Here is an 18,996-nt window from a genome sequence, read left to right on the forward strand (position 1 = left end):
GAGGTTAATAGGAAGATGTATAGGTGGATGTTTCATTGTCTGCACATATGGGAAAGAGGTTGCTTTCCTTTGAAGAGCATTCTCACATCTCAGAGATGAAGACGATAAAACGAGTCATTCGATAAAGAAAATAATTGCTATAATTGCCATTATATGATGACACATGAAACTGAGCAGAGCTGAAATGTCCAACAAGCAGATGCTAGAAGCACTGGACTGAGGTGATTCCTTTCTAGAAATCTATCTATCCGTAAAGCACATCATCTGGGGATAAACACTGCCATCATCTGCACTGATAAGCTATTGTGGGGTATATTTAGGTTTATCCCCTTAAGGTTGTCCCAGTTTCCATATGCGCCAATGTGTTTTTGCTATAAAAGATCAGCTTTGCACCACATGTGTTCATTTCAGTGGTCTTTCAGATGCATTCACCCCAATTTCTAAGGTGAATGATCTCAGGGGAGGGATGCTGGCTCTCTATAATCCCCAGGTTTTCACCAAGCTGTATTCAAAGCTGCCCAAATCGGTGAGCGCTGCTTATCTGTCCGTTTCTGGACTGGCTGCATGTCCAGGGGTTTTCCCCGCACATGTTTAAACACCTCCGGGCTGCCCTGGAGGAACAATGCATTCATGCCCAAAAATATTTCCACAATTTATATGTTGTAATTATGCATTGTTAGAAATTCTGTCAGTGCCTTGGTTTTCCAAATGACTGAACCTGAACCTGGGTTTGTTGCCAAATAGTGTTTGGCACTGGAGATGCTAGTTTGCTACTGACTAATATATTTAGTAGAAGTATAACTATCTCCAACCTGTTTTTTATAGGGATTTTACATAATCAACAAAGTTATGGTCGTACTGTTTAAAAAGCAGGGTCAAATTAACCCGTGTAAGCTGTTCAGTCATGAAACTTCACATCTAATAATCTCAGTAAAAGTCGTTGTAGCAAACAGAACTTTGGCTTCTGGTATTTAATTCATTTGATTAGTGCCACTTGTGAAAATGAGGACTATATTCCTTGTTTCCTCATTTTGATCCTTTTTTTTGTTTTCAAAAATAAAAAAAGTATCAATCTTAATAGATTTTTACAAAGAAAGCGGATTCACAGTTTACATAGGCTTCAAATTATAGATTTAGTAATAAGATGCTTCTCAGAAAACACCAGTGCTGTGCCATGATGCATTGCCCAGTCAGTGGAGCAGAACATTCAGCTGGAATCGAACCAACACCTCCCAGCAAGCCTTCACCGACAGACCCCCAGGGTTACGGCGAGCTGATGTTCACATGCATTTCAGCTCCGCTAGCCACGACCTCACAGCAGAGAAAAAAAAAATTACAGAACTCCATGGATGCTGGTGATCCAATGATTAAGAAAAAAAATCCTGAGGCTTCAATTAGCAACGCAGAGCTGAAATGACACCAAGTCAGGTTATTAATACATCGTGTTGCTCATTCTGTGACATGCAATCTGCCATCTGGTTTGTGCTCCAGCAGCTGCTACATGTATTCTTAGATGTGCTCAAAACACTGCAATCTTAGAAGTTATCTACAAACAAGGGAAAAAAGGAGAAATTTGAGCCTCAAGACTCTCATTAATAGATAAGCTCGTGTGACAGTTTTACGGATTGCTCACCCTTGGGGCCGATTGATTTGCTAAAGAAACCTCAAGGCAAACCTTTCCCGACCCTCACAATTACATGACAACTTCATCCCAGACGGCTTCATTCCAGATGTCTGGCTGATAAATGATTAGATCGTAAATCAATTGGTTATGACTATAATAGCCAAAAGCTCACCTGTTTTCTCCAGTTATGTTCTCAAAGTGTGGTTTTTGCGAGTCTGAATGACTATCTGTGATCCAGGTTGGATTTCATTTGTAGTCTGATGGGGAATCATATTTGGTTTTAGGGTTAAAAATTCTCTTTTCGTTAGGTTTTGTAAGTTACAGAAAACTTGAGGAAACTACACCATTTCTGTAGATTATTATGGAGAAATATCTTTCAAATTTTTCCAGATAAATTCTAAACTTTTGAAAACTTTCTATTGAATAAAGTTCAACATCTGTGTTGAGGTTTTGGTTATCAGTAGTTAGATGTTTACCTTCATGCTCTTATTTTGAAAACTGTTTATGAGCAGCTCTTAATACTTCATCTTTTTTTCCCCAATAACTTAAATTCTAAGAAAAAACATACAGGAGCAAGAGAAGACTGACGGTAAAGAACAAAATTTAAACATAGATGCAAAATCTAGGAGCAGCAGAGTCATTTTGCTGATTATTGAAATCCCAGGAAACATCTGACCATTTTGAGTTGAAAGTTAAATGCTCTATACACATCCTAAACACAATCATTAAATAGAAATGATATTTAAATTGTAATTCATCATCCAGTTTAAGTGTTTAGCATTCTAATATCGAGCCATTGCAATACAATCTGACAATCAATTGCATCCATCTTGTAGCAGTGTTGCATAGCGATGTGTAAGGTGTCAGAGTTGTGACTGTCATGCTGCAGAATTTGTTTGACTTGATACGGCTAATAGAGACGCTACAGCAGAGGATGTGTGAAGAGGCCATGCTGGAGTGTGTTGCATCCAGCGCTGGGTATCGTCATCAAGCTATTGAAATGCAAGGGAGAAGCCAATTAGTGAGACTGGGTTTTAGTTTTGTCTCTCCTTCTCCATTCCTTGCAGTGTAGAACTAGAACTTCCATTAGATGTTATATGTGGAAGAAAAAAACATCTAGAATCACAACATAACGGACTTTTAATGTATGTTTAGGCACATTAGAGCAGAGCCTAATTTAGGTGATACATTAGTGAAGCAAACACTTAATTCCCAAAGATGCAGTTTTAATGGGAATGCTTTGTTTCAATAAGCTGAAGCTAGTATGTATGGGTTACACAGAAAAGCATAAAAAAGCATGCACAGAGAATAATGCATGAATCATGGTGAATTTTTCATGAAAAGTTTGCTCTCCCACCTTATATAAGCTCTCCCCTAAAGCATCTATGCATTTTGAAATGTCTGTCTGTCCTAACATGGCTCGTGTTCTGCTGTACCTTATTTCACATTCCTGCTTCAGAATAAACAAGTCAAATGCTCCTGCAGAGTAAATTTAGCCAAGATCCTTGGTGCTGACTGGAAATGCTATTACCTGCCATGGTAACTCTGGGAGTGCTTGAGGAATCAGAGCGCAGCTTCTCTGATTTTAGAAGTGTAAATCTTTCTTCTCAGGGTGGATTGATGGCTCTGCCTGCCTGCAAAAGGAAATGAACTGGCTTTATTAGCCAAGGTGACACTGAATGATGAAAAGCATGGTTTTTAACTTGATTATTTATACTTCTGTTTTTTGGTTACATACAAGCCGCAGGATGGAAAGAGTGACAGCTATATATCACAAGGTATTAACACCCCAAGAACTTTTGTAGCTCAGAAGCACTAACCTTGACGACAGTCCAACACAAAACGCTGCATAGTTTTGAATCAAAGGGAAAATGTAACATGGGTTTAGATTATTTTGAAACTTGATGCAAATGTTAAATGAATGCCCTATCAGAGGTTAGAATAAATATGGTTGCTACATAATGTAGTTTATCACACAAAATATCAATAATATCCATTTAAGTTTGCTTAAAGGACCGTATGTGCATTGGATGCTCACGTTAACGGCATTTTTTTCGTTGCAGAGAAACCGACCGTCATTGACGTGGGTATCTACGTCAACAGCATCGGACCTGTGTCATCCATCGACATGGTGAGTCGGGTTTTCTCCATCCTCACACCTGCAGGTTTTACTGTAGCCTGACTCCAGAGCCTCATCAAACATGAGCGCCGTCATTTCTCATGTTGCATTTGGAGGTCGTCTGTGCCGCCACAGATGTTTCCGTTGCAGTGCGAGCCAAGAAAGACAGGTGTGGGTTTTGGTTTGCTTCATCAGCGCGGAACAAGCCAGAAAAATAAACAACAAAAACAACAAAAACTAGCCAGTTTGGGTTTTTCTGCAGATAGTCATGAGAAATCAAAGGAAAAAAAACAGCTTTGAATATGTTTTCCAAAAAGACCAGAATGCTGGATTAGAGGCATAGAAAAAAGCAAATTGCTGAACGTAAAAGCCTGATTTGCAACAATGGGAAAATAGTTGCTTCTCAAAGCATTAGCAGTTTGTTCTCGATGATTATTATTCAAAAATCTGTTCCATCACTGTCAAAACATTCTAGTAAGTTTAATTTTTCGCCGTCCTCACAACATAAGTGTATGGCTTTGCAGAGATTAGCTGAGCTAGATGTGTTAAGAAATTAGCCAGATGTTGAGCTGCTACTATCGCTCAGCAACGTGGAAAAAAACCCTGATGACATGAGATCCTTTAAACATGTTGTGAAGAGCTCTAAACTCATTAAAAATTAGGTATGCACCTGTTACACTTAGCTGCTGAATGCATTCAGATTTCATTTGATCAAGTGTTGTGTGCAACACCCTCCACATTTATTAAAAAATGCACAGTTATGGAAGAAGCCTTAAAAATAATTCATCTTTTATTGATTGAGACTGGAAAAGTCCTGCCTTGGATTTGATTGCTCTTCAGCTAGGAGAAGAAAAAAAAGTTGTTTTAATGATTCAATATTTACAATTAACTAACTCAACAAAAAAACAATAGTAATACTTTCATGAGTATTGCCAATGAGTATTGTAGCTGAATATTTAAAGGTATATATATTAATAGATATATATTCAAATGTAAGATTACCAACCGGACAAAGTTGTCAATAATAATTAGAGTGCTTTAACATGCAGCCATTGTGCGGAGGGACGTTTAGGCATACTCCCAAAGTGAATTCAATTTGGGATGCAAAATGGTGGACTCCAACTCACAGTTCATTAACTTGATTTTTCTACCCTGCACTCTGAGGAGCCAGCAGGCTCTCTGATAAACACCAAAATCTGCAGTCAGTGTAGATCTGGGTTTCTGGAACCCTTATTAAGATTACTGAACCGCTGCAGAAAACGGCCTCTGTTCGACTCTTTCCTTTCTTTTTCTTTTTTTCTTGGCTGTCCCGCTTGTCAGGGTTTGTGCTTTCCGTGGTGGAAACGAGTGCAGCTGATTATTAAAGCACCCCCCCCCCAAAAAAAAAAAAATCTGAGGCGGCAGCAAACACAAGAGGAAACCTAGTCAGAAAAGTCTGCTTTGTATCCTGATTCCAACTGATACCAGAGAGAAAAATGTTGCACAAGCTTCATAACAGAAAACTCTGCACAACTGAGATATAACTGCAGCTTTGTTGCAATCAAGTCCTGGACAGGAGATCGTCTCTGCCAGCAACAAAAACCCTATATGACTCCTCATAGGAACTGCTTGTTCTTATATTGTATTTTTCCCCATAGTTTATACACTGCAATAACCCATCCTCCCTTTGGGTTTAACAAAGTATTATACAGCTCAATATAGCTGTGAAAAATATTACATTATTCTGTCTGCATCATTAGGAAATATTTATATTTTCAGCAATTTACATCTTCTTTGCAAGAGGGGATATTAAGCTTTATTAAGTATGAACTGGTTGCTTCTAGTTTAAAAAGAAACTTTAAAAGATGGTAGCCAAATACATCCACACTGTTTTAACTAACAGTTTAAAAGTTTAAACTTGGAAATTGCAAAAAATTTATAGAAAAGGAAACAAAGATGGGAAAGTAAGGCATATTGTGTAACTAATGATTAAGATCAAACATGAAACAGTTCATTGGATAGGCACTAAATATATTAGACAAATGGGGCCGGATCCACAAAGACCTCACTAAGAGTAATGTAGCGCCTCTCATTGCTCTACCAAGCCTACATTTAAATCACACCGAATGATTCTGGTTAGTGGAAAAGCTACAGTTGTTTATGCAAGTGTCAGATTCTCAAAGTGATTTTAAGATGCACAATACGCATCAACCATTTCACACACAAATGCAAACTGGTAGTAACTTAAAAAGAAGAAACGGAAGAGAAAGCAACCTGCCATAAGTTGCTATGAACAATTAGTTGGTAAATACTTTAGGTTTTAATTGAATTTGGAAAAAAAATTGAACTACAAATTTTTTCCAAACTTAATAAAACAGGAAGAAAACTATTGTTTTTGTATGCAGTCAAAAATCTGGCACTGATGTGCCAATAGATTTTTGTTCCTAGTTTAGTATAAGCATTCAAATGAACAGTAGGAAAATTACAACAATTCCATAATAATATGATATTCTTTGTACAGATATATAACATGACGGGCTAAATTTGTGAAATGATTGTTCAGTAACTTACAAAATATACAGTATTTTATCAACTATTGAGATCAGTTGCCACCAGACTGCAGAGGCTTACCATCTATAAGAACTAAAATACACTGGGAGGTTCAAATGAACACAGCTCCAAACATAAAACTAACCCAAAAATCTGAACAATTTAACCAGGTTCTACTGAAACCACAACACCAAACAATCCTTCAAAACAGTCAGCTGTTTAGCAAAAAGTGAATCATGTCCATGTCTAGTGGATGTGAAGAAATGGTGCCATGTTAAAAAAATAATAGAACATTTCTCCTTTTAGTTCCATTTACATATTCAACCTTGTATCAATCACAAATCTGGTCATTTTGAATCAGATCAGGTTCCCCGAGTCTTAAACGATAAGCAATTATGATATTTGAATATAATTCCTGGAAGGTCTGACAAGCATTCAGCTTTTTTGCAAGAGTCGTTATGACATTTTATGGATAAACTTTTCCCACTGCAGTATTTAGTCTGGCACAGAGCAGCAAAGCCACCACATATTCTAACTATGATGCTGTTAGGATCAAAAGCTTCTGAGCCAACTAATTAGGGCTTAGTTTCCACCTTTTCCTTTCATTAAATGTTCATATGACAGGCGCAATGCAAGTTACATCAATCAGCGTGTCACATCATCTTTAGCCACTTAATGTTCAAAGCACATCCATATAGGGCGTTTAAAAATGAATATGTATTCCAATGGAGAAACATAACCAACACATTAATATTCTGCCCTCTTTAAATCATGTTCATTAAATGTCTTAGGATTAAACTTCAGCAGTTTGACATCTCCAGAACTGATATCAAGGAAACCAGTTATTTTGATTTATTTACAGTAGTTTGTAAACCTTTTTATGACCCTGAACTGTTTCACATTTTGTCACGTTACACTCATAACGTGACAAACAGTGGAAACCAGCACAAAGTTAAATTGTAGTCTAGCCCCAATCGCAGAAGGGATTGTAAATGCGAATTTTTAAAAATACTTTGTCATTTTTAATTTCAGTTTTTTTTTTAAAAAAAAACAAGGGGACTAAATTATATTGTATCTGATATAGAAAAAAAATATTTTATTTTTAAGCCCTATCACCCAGCATTATTTTGATGTATTGCCTTCTGATCAGTTTCTCCATCCTTGAAGTAAATTATCCTCACTGCATGACACTGCCTACACCTCGTTTCCCATAGGAGGTGCTGTGTTCAGTGCTAGTTGTTCGAATCAGTGAAAGACAAAAGTTTGATTTTCTTCTTCTATCGCATGTTGACCACGTCCCCTACATGGTCTGTGCCAACATGAGCCTGATGTTGATTCTAACCATCTTCCATCTTCCTGTCAATCTTTCATAAAGAGGTGATTGTGATGCACATGACGAATAAAAACAATCCTGTCAATGGATTGGTTGATCTCTGCTACTCGTCCAGAGTTACCGCAGACCTTAAACACAACACAGTCCTAGACTTGTTTTTAATACTTAACATTCTGTTTGAAAACTCTGAATATCCATATTTAGTTTCTACAAAACTGGACACCAACAGTCTACACCTCATTCAAACATGAGAGCTGTAACCTAAAGCCTCCCGCTGCCTGTAGTGGGTCAGTAGGGCATGACTGCGTTGTGGAGCTCAGAGCTCCCGTCCATGAAGGAACAGAGTCCCGCTGCGACATCCCGATTATTTCCCCCCCTGTGTAAGCACTGATTGGTTCCATGGTGGCAGGGCCAGTGTATGCCGATCAGTGAAACGTGAATCCCCAGCCACCTCCAGATTTGACTGGAGTGGAATTAGCGCCGAGTCACAACTGGTTTCCCCTCCCCTTTCCAGTTTTCTCTGCGTCAGTTTTGTTTGGGAAGTATTTCAGTGAGAGAGAGAACAAGAAGCATCCTCTGACTGGATTGGCCTGGTTTCCCTCTTTGCTTTTCGAAGCTCAACATTTACACTCCGCTGCACTCCGAGTCCGATCCATCAAGAGGAGCGAGATCTCCGTTTTACATGTTCACTCGCTCTTCGGGTCTGAATGAGAGTTCCACATGAAAAACCAGGTCAGTTCCCCAAGGATGTATTAGATTCATGATCCATATTGATACACACATGCATGCACTCGCGCACACTCTAAGGAAATACAATGATACAGCTCTGCAAACAACCAAACTCCAGGAAGCTTCTCATCTACCATTGTGCAAAACACATTATCTTTCTTCATTTGGTGCGGTGGTAATGGGTGCTGGCTGGGGCGATGCAACGGCAAATGAAGCCGATGGTAATTTAGGACGTACTGTGATGAATGGTGGAGTGATTAACCAGCAGTAGCAGCTTTAAAACTGGGAGAAAGTGCTGAGTTTCTCTAGCTGGCGCTGAGAGAGCCTGATAACAGACAGCAAATTAACCAACAAAGATGCACTCTGACCACATTGGTGATGGCGATTGATTGGTTGATTCATACCGAGATGCTACCCAATCAATGAAATCATGATGACTGCCTCTTTCGTCCGACAAAAAGTGGGAGTTTTACACTCGTGTCCAAAATACGATCGGTGGAGTAGAGCTCATAATCCTCACTGCGTTTGATTCCAAACGCGCAAAGATGTTGTAGCACAGCGCCTTCAACTTCCAGCGTGGAACCTTTTTGTCATATAAGCCAAAATTGTTGAGTCAAAACTACTTCAGTTTAATTGAAACTAAAAAGTACTTCTTTTCTTTTTTACCTGGTCGACTATAAACTAAACATGCAACATTTAAATTAACCGGTACAGGAAACAGTACATTTTCTGCCTGCTAAGGTTTTAGTCCATAGTGGGCTAGTTAAACATTTTAAATTTCTTTGAAGAATGAATGCTTGAGAAAATGTTTTTCTATTATCTCTAACTGATTTTGTGAAAGATATACTCTCCTTGTTATCTGTTCACACCTGGAGAAGGGCCTTTGCTTCCCAATTAATTTGCAGATAATTAATCAGGTGTAGAAAGTGAATATAAAAAAGTAAAGACAACTAAATGGAAAAATGTGTTTTTAGTAACATTGTTCAAATCGTTACTTTTCTCTGATTTGCTAGAATTATCAATCTGTAGTCTTTCAAATAAATTTCCCCACAATATGATATTCTTGGAGTAATAACCCTCCCAGTTGTTCTTTAATGCGTTTGCTCCCACTCTTCAAGAAAAAAATCAACAGATGTGACATCAGTTTTCCAAAGTCTGCTAATCTGTAAAACCTGCTCTATAGCTAATGGCCACCAGTTGAAGACGAACTATTCCTTTAAAACAGCTCACAGCACTTTACCACCTAAATCTGACTTAATGTCAGAGGAAAAAAAAATCTGTGGAAATGGATAGCTGCTATTAGAACTCCTCTGGTAGGTAGCTGGGTCACAGCTAATCTTTAGTGCATTCAGTAGAAACAAAAACAGAAGAAATCAATCCTCAAGCAGAGATCCTGGAAATTGCTCAAGAGGCTGAACCACTGGAGGCTAAACTTGACATAAACTTACCATGTGCTCCATCTTTATTCAGTGCTCTTCTCCGGCAGCAAATGAAGGATTTAATGACGTAAAGCTGTGCAACGACCCATCTTCTCAGAGGTGAAATGGATTGCAATTGAAGGCGGTGGTTGTTGGGGAACATTAGAGCTAAAACTGCAGTGGCTGGACGCATGGAGTGCAGGTAAAACCTGTTGGCTTTATAACCCGTATGAACCGATTCACCAGTGCAGCATAAAGCTAGATAATGTCTGGAGTCAACAGTTTGCAGAGAAAAAAATAAAATAACTCAATCTTGGATTGAGACCATTTATGAATATATAAGTCTTGACACAGATTCTCAACTAGATTTAGGTCTTCACTTTGAGTAGATCATGCCAACAAATATGGTTTCCAATCTACAATTGTTTTTTAATATCTGAACTGTTGTAGATTTTAGGCTCTATATTTGTGAGAACTGCTGGTATCTAGGAACTAATTGGATTGGGATCACACACACTGAACTCCATGCGTTCATTCGCTACACAACCACAGAAGAGAAATATTTTAATTAATTGCAACACTCACTTCACCTTTGGTTTTTTATTTTTTAGACAAGTCTGAGTTGCTAACAGATTTCACAATATTGCAGCAACGATGTGGAAATGAAACGGGTCAAGTTAGAACTGCTTTTAGTTTTGGTCTGTTTAAATTACTTTCAGGTTATGAAGGCTGATTTGTCCAGTTCAGAGAGCTGTGTGCATGAATGCAAATAAATTTTGACATGAATAATTTCTGAAAATCGGTCATTATTTGACAGATATCACATTTAAAAGCCATGTGTGTGTTTTTCTGTTTGGACTGAGACAAAAAGCACTACTCTGCACATGAAGATGAAGTTGTTGGAGTAAGAGCTTTATGTCATTCCTTCATGCTTCAGTGTTTGAGTCTCAAGCACAAGTCGTGTGTGAGTGATTCCAGACTGTATTGTTTTTGTTATCCTCTCAGCTCAGATCACATCTGCTCATCGAGATCCCTCTTCTTTTCTCCTCCTTCCATTTTGTGCTCCTAGCGGAGGCTTCAGAGCTCATCTTTCTTTATCCTTGTTGTCACAAATCCTCGCCGTTCGGGTCCGAGATCAAGGTCGCCCTTCGTCGAGATGAGCCGGTGAAATTAGCCGACGTTCCAGTCCTCGACTTTATCGACGACGAACACATTTATCGCGCCATGATTAAAAGAAAGAAAACGAGAAAAACGATGACTCAGATGGAGGACAGATTATTAGTGCCACTGGCACACCATCGGTCCAGCACAGCTCTGTCATTCTTGCACAGAAACCTTCTGTTCATCAGCCTGAGCATATCCAAGATGTTACTGACCCACAGCAGACAGCAGGTCACAACAATACAGCGCAGCCAGGCTTATAGCATGTTGTCATCAGGCGCTGACAATTCAAATTTTTATTTATTTTTATTTTTTGTTACTCGGTTTGAAATTCATAGCGAAGAAATGAGGAAGCAATCGGCTGTGTAATTATTTTATAGAGTGAGTTTAGAACAGCAGAAACTATTCGATTTTTTTGATTGGCTTAATTTATAATTTATTCATAATAAATAACTGTTTCCACTAATTAGCTCATTATGTTGGAAAATAACACATTAGTAAATTAAATTAGGATTAAACAGAACTATTTTGATTGTCATAGTTTTGTTCAATTCAACCTCAGATAAACTAGACATTGCTTTTTTACTAGACCTAGTCAAAGTCTGGACTTTGATGCTATGGTTAAAAACAATTCTGCAAAAAACATTAATCAAAAGTCCATTTACAATAAAGACTGATGGCATTTGCTGCTGCCAAGAGTTGTCAAAGCATACGACATGTTAGATCTAAGAATACGCTTGCTCTTCTGTCTGATGTGAGGCGTTAAACATGAAATGGTGAAAACCAAATACAACATAATTTAAAAAAAAAATCTTCTCACCAATGTTCAAACACATTGGTGGTATTTTGGTGATACAGGACTTTGGTATCTACACACATATATAACACCCCAACTTTGGATGTATTGTTTCAGAAACTATTGGAGAGCTGGTTGTATAATTAAAAATTAATGTAGAAATTTACTGTTTTGATAAGATTTTTCTCTCATCATGCAGTTTTTTAGTGTTCCAGATTATACTCATCCAATGTTAGAAGCTGGTTAAGATTAGATCATTATATTCTTTTCTTCTTAGAAAACCCAAAAACTGGAAAAAGTGAAGGCATCATGCATAATATTAATATATTTTTGTAAGCGTTTGTACATTGTTAACCAATTATCAAAAGATTTATCGTTGGGTTTGGAACAATGTACACCATAGTAACCATCCTAAAAGCCTTTGTTAAATTTCAATTTACTGTGGCAATTAAGAACTGGTAATTTGAATTACTGATATTCATTTCAGATTTCAAGAACAAAGTCGATGTTTATCTTATGTTTCTGTTCCACGAGGAAACATTACCTGGATCTAATTTTAGCAGACAGATTGAGCTGCTTCCATTTCAGTCAGATCTGATTTGATGCTTTATATCCTGCGGCTGTACTTACACGATCGAGGCTGATAAAACAGGTGTGTTTTTGCATAAAAGCTCGCTCAACGCAGGCAAACACTAAATCAGTCAACCAACTTGAATGTCCCCTTTGAATTATTGAGTTTGGCTGTGAATAAAAGCTGGATGCTTGACTCGCGGATTCTTATTTTTGTTCGATTCATCCGTTGAACCTTTGGTTTCCCATGAAGCCTTTTTTTTCCCTCCCGAATGGAAGAAACGGCGAATCCTCTAGCTGCAGTAAAACTTACTGAATAATTAAGTCCGTGGAGATTGAAGGAGTTCCTGACCCTCGGAAAACACTGAAGGAGCTATTTTTGCGGCAGGGACACACACACAGGTTCACGCCGACTCACATTTGAATGTAGCCATCCATCTGCCTTTGATAAACACACACGTGCAGGAAACACACATCAAAGGCTCCAACCCTCTTCTGAGGAGAGTCTTGGAGCTAGAAAGGAACATTGTGTTTTACTCCATCTCTCTTCATACATCTCTGCTCATTTTTATGCGCTGTTGATGTTTTCTTCACTTATTTGAGCCAACCTGCTGGTATAATAATCTGCATAACTGTCATTAAAATGATATAGTCTGTATTGCTGTGAGTCACGAGGTTTAACGATTTATCAAAGGTTTTACCTTTTGAGAGGAAATATACATGAAACATACTCAGTGTTAAAAATACACTAAGGTATAAATATAGATGTAGCGACTTTGCTGGAAAATGAAAATACCTGATCTCAAATCTGCCTTAGTTTGATTTACGTCACTGAATAAAAATAGCAAAATTTAGTCTTTTTATAGAGGTGCTTAAACTTGCTGATTACCAGTTAATCAAGTGCGTTTGATTAGAAGCACCTGGCTGCTACTTACCTTAATTTCTCTCAAAACAGTTAAAGTAAAAGTTCTTCACATGGTAATTTAGCATTTTGAGTTGGTCTCTTAGACTAAAATCTGGAAACTGCATGTATCATTCAGAAGAAAAACAATAATATTCTTGCATCTATTTGGCACGTGAAATATTGAACAACACAGCACAATAACGGATCAAACTCAGGCTCCAGAAGCCAAATATCATACAGGTGCATCTCAAAAAATCTTTCACTCATTTCAAAAAGTGAAACTCTTAGATTCACGTAAAGTAAAATATCTCAAGCCTCTTTCTTGTCATTTGGATCAGCATGGCTTAAAGATAATGGAAAGTGTTGCTGTAGAAACTGATTGTTCAGTGCTTAAAAAGTTACAAGACTTTGTTTAGTATTGGTCAACACGTTTGGATTCAAAGTTTTAAACTACTGCTGTCTAAAGAAATGCATCACTCCTCATGAACAACAACCAATCAGAACCAGGAGGAGCATCTTTACGCTGTCAATCAATCTTGTGAAGATGCTACTAAGTGTGCCAATGACAGAAACAACTACCTTCAGCTCTGATTTATTTATATATATTTTTTACAGATAATCTGTCTCGTACTATACTATTGTGACAAAGTGGCAGTTTCAACAGATTTGTAAAAAAATATATTTTATAAAAGTTACATAAAGCAGATTTAATGCATTTTTCAATCATTTGCTTCACTTACAATTTAGCAAATACATGACACTTTTTCCTCTTTATTTTATATTACTGATAAACCGTGTACAACAATAGAGTACGATTTTTTTTAAAAATCTGGCAAATATAGAGATTTAATCTTCAAAAAGCCAAATAAATGCTAAGAGTTGTTCTAAAAGCAGCTCTTTCTCTGAAATTGGACCAAATCTAGCCTACAGAGCATTATATTCATCACTGCAGCAACATTATTGATGGCATTTTGCAGGAATTCTGCTTGTGAAAATCGTGGTCTCTGCTACTTTTATTGGGCAAACTTTCTGTTGCCATATCGATCAGCCCCCAGGGAGAACGGAGTCGGGGGTTCGGTACAACTACAAGCCACGACTCGTCTTGCTCTAATGTTAGCTTATTAGTGCTTAATGCTACAGTCTACAGACAGACTGAGCTGTAGATTTGATTTTTAGACTAGATTAGCAGCCATAGTGGGATCTCACCAGCTGCCTGGGTTATTGACTTTCTGACAGTCTACAGTTTGTGCAACTGTCTGATAGAGAGGTCCACAGCAGCAGCACAGCGATGAGGGATGGTATTTTCATCTTTTCTCTGCCAGCATATCTTTGAGTCCTGTCTTCAGAAAAGCTCAGACGGCTCTGCAGTTGTGGGTGTGTGCTACTAGCAAGGCAGGACATTTAGGACACAGAGCTGATTGATTGCTAAGTCTGGATGCTAGTTGTAGATTTCAGAAATATGAGTTCAAGAAATATAAAAAAAAAATCCGGACCTTCATTCAAACATTATGGAAGTTTGTAGTAAACCATTTTTATTCTGGTGTCATTTCTTTTTCTTCACTTTTGCAGTAGAGCAAGTGACTCGTATAAAATTAAGAATCTAATCAAAACATCCATAGATATGAGTTTACTGTAATATAAAATGGTGCAAGAGGTCAGGTCAAGGTTATTTGTATCGCACTCTAAACATAGAGGCATGGGAGGGCTCAACTTGATTTAAAGGAAGTCAGTGTTTCATCTGTTTTGCAGTTTTTTGGAAGTTTGTTCACTGGAAGTCATCACTGTATAATTTATTAAACCTATAAATTTACTCTGCATATATAATCGGTGTTGAGTTTTCGTTTTCATTTGGCTTCTAGATTATTTTACATTTTTTCCACCACTCAACTACTAGTTTTTGCTTCAAGTGATAGCAAAGGACACAGATCAGGTTTTATGCCTCATTCCATCATCACTGCATCTTGTGCTGTTGCAAATATCTCCAGCTAAGCCAGGCCAAATGTAGCAAATTTGTTATTTTTCTCATGGTCGTTCATGCAAACTAGTCGAGCTTCAATCACTGCATTCTGCAAGATCCTTGGAGCGACTGACACGACAATTGTATTCTCAATTGAACTCGACTCATAAATATTTTACCTTGCTGTAAAAATTGTGTTCATCGTTGAAAATTCAGCCCAACGGGGTCAGTTGCTCAAGTACAGAGAAAGGATTGTGGATTTCTTTGCAAAAATAACCCATCACAGTAGGGGAGTGTAAATTCTAACCCACTACTGCAAACAGAAATATGCAAACAGAGCATAGCTTAAGCAACACACATTCTTTATATACAGATGAAAAAATGTTTTTCATTAGAAAAAGTGAGTGGCCCAATTTAAAAAGTTAATTCTATACTATCCAAAACATAAGTTGTTAATAAACTCCTGTCTTCATACTCTAGGTCAAGTTCCTAAACGCATACAGAACCTGACTATAAAGTCCAGACTTTCATATCTGACAGTAAAAATGAAGTTTAAATGTAAAGGCTGGTACCGTAATACTTCCAAAGATTCTTCTTTCTCCACATTTAACTGTCCACACACAGTTCCTCAAACAGCTTCTCCGTTTATCCCCATCACCAACTTGCTCTTCTCTAAGAAATTTCTGTCGCTATAGTATGTCATCTCATCAAAGGGGAACAGGTGTGTTAGCCGTGAGAGTCAATTCTGGTTGTTGGCGTCTGAGGCTCAGGTGAATAGGTGGAAGGAGTCAGAACAGTGAGTGACAGGAGACACGGTCCGATTATAAAAATAAATGGGTCTGAGGAAACAACTGTGACACTCAAACAGCTAAAAGGTCTCCGACACTTGAGGCTAACTCAAATTTTCTGCACTCCAATTTAAGTCCAAGCAATAAGTAACCGAACTCAACAATTTTGGAGAGCACATTTACTCGATAGAAAATGTCCATGACATAAAAATAACTATCAAAAATCAGCACAGCCATCTCAGCGGACTTTCTTAATGAGACTGCCTCAATATTCCTGATGCTGAATTTTAACATCAGTGAAGAGAGTCAATCAATTGTCGACAGTAATGAGTTTTCAAGACTGGTACAAGGTCCCTTTATTTATCAGATGATACTTTACACCCACAAGGACTATTATATAAGCCACTTGGATGTTTCTTAAGGGCCACTTGATTCTCTTCAGTGTTTATGAAGCTAACTTGTTATTTAGTCAAAATTGGGAAGCGAAACAAAAAAAAAAATAGTAATACGAATGGTGTTTTCACTCGGATTTGATGAGATGCAACAGTGTGCGAGTTAACAGCAGGAGCACAGCGACGGCTCATGAATCAGAGAAAGCAGCTCGAGCAGAAGAGTCTTTGTCGTCGTGTACGACGGAGAATTTCCCAGATGTCACACGTCACTTTAAAGTGCTCTTTAATGTAGTCCCGGTACGTGGGTGTATATGTGAAATTTTCCCTTTGCGGAAGTTGTTTTTCTTTCTCTTTTTTTGTTCCATTTTTGACCTTCAGTGATGCTTTTCATTTTGAAACAAGGAAACCGAGGCTGAAAATTCATGAGAAAAGGTTATCTAATTGCAGCAGAGAAGGTCAGGTCTTAGGTTTTCTTTTTATTCCTAACAAGACGGACATTAAATGGTGTCAGGAAAAAGTGTGCTCAACAAGATTTTAAACTGGATGAAAAACTTCTGTATTTTAGATTTATATTCAAATTAGCCTCACAAACTTGTTATTGGTGACCTTTTCAAAGAAGTGACTCGTATTTCAGGTAGAGTACGCTTTGAACTTGCTTTTCTCGCAACTTTTTGCAATTTGTGTGGTGCTTTTTTTTAATGCCATTAACTTCAGTCAGCTCCAATGTTCACTAAAAATTCTCCAAGGACAAAATACATGAAAGGAGTTCTTGGTGGTTTCTGGTTAAAACCAGATTTATAAATCTCTCCACGATTATAGGCTCCATTCTTTAATTGCAGCAGTTTAGTAGGAAAAATTAAATAATTCTTAAAATCCACTTTAAATAATCAGTTAAATGAACAGATTTAAAACTTAAATGGTTAATGAGCATAACGTACTTCAATATTGTAATGAATGGGGTATTTTTTCAAATGGCTGACCAAGCTTATTTTGACATCTTATTTTAAATTTTCCCTTTTTTTCTTACCCAATAACCATTAAGGTGACAGTTCAGTGCTCTACTCACCATATCGATAGTCATATAAATTTATCAATTTCTAAAAAACCTCTTACTCTTTAAGCATCTGAGTGCGATTAATCTTCACTGGCGCAGACAAAGCACCTGCATACTGCAGCATGAGCTGAAAACTATTGTTCATTGGCACAACAGTTGAAAAGCTTTAAACTTTCAAGCAGGGAAGCATGTGTGTAGTGCCAAGTAAACATTTTATGACGATGGCAATATGAACTGTACATATTGTTAATACCTAATTGGGGAGAATATATAGAACAGTTGCATTTCTAGTAAATGTACCTCTATGTGGACAGCACAGACTGAGAGGCATGTCTAAAATAAGAACCGCTCAGACTCTGACAGACATGCTTTTCATATTCATGCTTACTATGTTTGTGAAGTGTAAGCAGTTGCGTTTGTTGCATTTTTGAGTCATGTCAAGTCTTTGGAACTGTGGTTTTTATCTCGACATCCAGCTTTAGAGCCGGGTACAAGTAGCTTTCAGGAAAAAAAACAAACAGCTTTTCAAAAACTAATTACTTGGACTTGGAGTTCATTATATCACAGTTTACAGCATGTCGTTGTTGAAGCTTAAAAGTGTACAGATTCATATCATGTCTCGATTAGCTGTGACCGTGCTGAGGTATTAAAAAATGACTGGCGATTATGAGAGTCAGCAAGTATCGATTTGCTGACACAGGAATCATTTCAGCTTCACTAAATCATGTTTGTAGTTTCTTTCCTTTGCTTCTTTACACCTGAATCTTTAAATAATTCACAATAAAATCCTTCATTTTGTTTCAACACCATATTCAGTTTCATCAGTCACTGCTTCTTTTACAATTCCTCTATTTTTCACTCTTGTTTTCCACTCCCTTTTCCTTAAAAATCAATTCATACAGAAAATTAGCATTTAAAGCAAGACTCTTTACCAGCGAACGAGTTGACTTAAGCTTTCACTGATTAAAGAACCATTTCTGAATCCTTGGGGGAGAAAAAAAATCTTTAGGTAGATAGAAAAAGGGCTTAAAGCATCAACACAGTGGCTCAGATGCAGAGATATGCATGAATATGCATTTGTGATTCCATTACTATTTAGCTATAATATAGCCGCTGTTAACCTTATTTAAGACAAACGTGTTCGGCTAAGCAATTCCCAATTAACGGAATGAGAAAAGAAATCAGGAAGTGGAAATATCCTCGACCCCAATCATAATTTTAAAAATCCAATTACATACATAAAAGTGATCAGGTATAGGAGGATACAGCTCCCACGTTTTAGAACAGCATTCTCTTTTTCAATTAGCAAAACCAGTGTTTTTATTAGAAATGATGAACTAAATCTGAATAGTCTTTGTGTTTTATATTCAGGGGCCGTTTCTTTGTTGTTTTTGGGTTGCTTGTGTTTAGCTTAGAGGTTGTTTAGACAAGGTGTCTATGCTTCCAATATACTTCCATGGGCAAAATCACAGAGAGAGGCAATTTGGTTGTTGGGGGGTTTTTTTGCACATATTTGAACTTTGATATCTCTCCTGGATTTTTTTTTGTAAACAAAAACATCTATTTTGTGCAGGAAACTAGAAATGGGTAGATTTTGTGCTCAAAAATAAATGGTGAAATCA

At 37.5% G+C, this 18,996-nt stretch overlaps 1 protein-coding gene across 1 annotated transcript in view; it reads left to right on the forward strand.

The window, feature by feature from the left end:
- Window positions 1-18,996, forward strand: part of LOC102226955 (gamma-aminobutyric acid receptor subunit gamma-3-like) — an 87,935-nt gene that overhangs the window by 22,184 nt on the left and 46,755 nt on the right. The window contains exon 3 of the mRNA XM_005812909.3: window positions 3,688-3,755. Coding sequence (XP_005812966.2) covers window positions 3,688-3,755 — 68 coding nt within the window. The remainder of the gene's footprint in view (window positions 1-3,687; window positions 3,756-18,996) is intronic.

The sequence above is a fragment of the Xiphophorus maculatus genome, chromosome 24 (genome assembly GCF_002775205.1).
Source record: "Xiphophorus maculatus strain JP 163 A chromosome 24, X_maculatus-5.0-male, whole genome shotgun sequence".
In the NCBI taxonomy this organism is placed as follows: domain Eukaryota; kingdom Metazoa; phylum Chordata; class Actinopteri; order Cyprinodontiformes; family Poeciliidae; genus Xiphophorus; species Xiphophorus maculatus.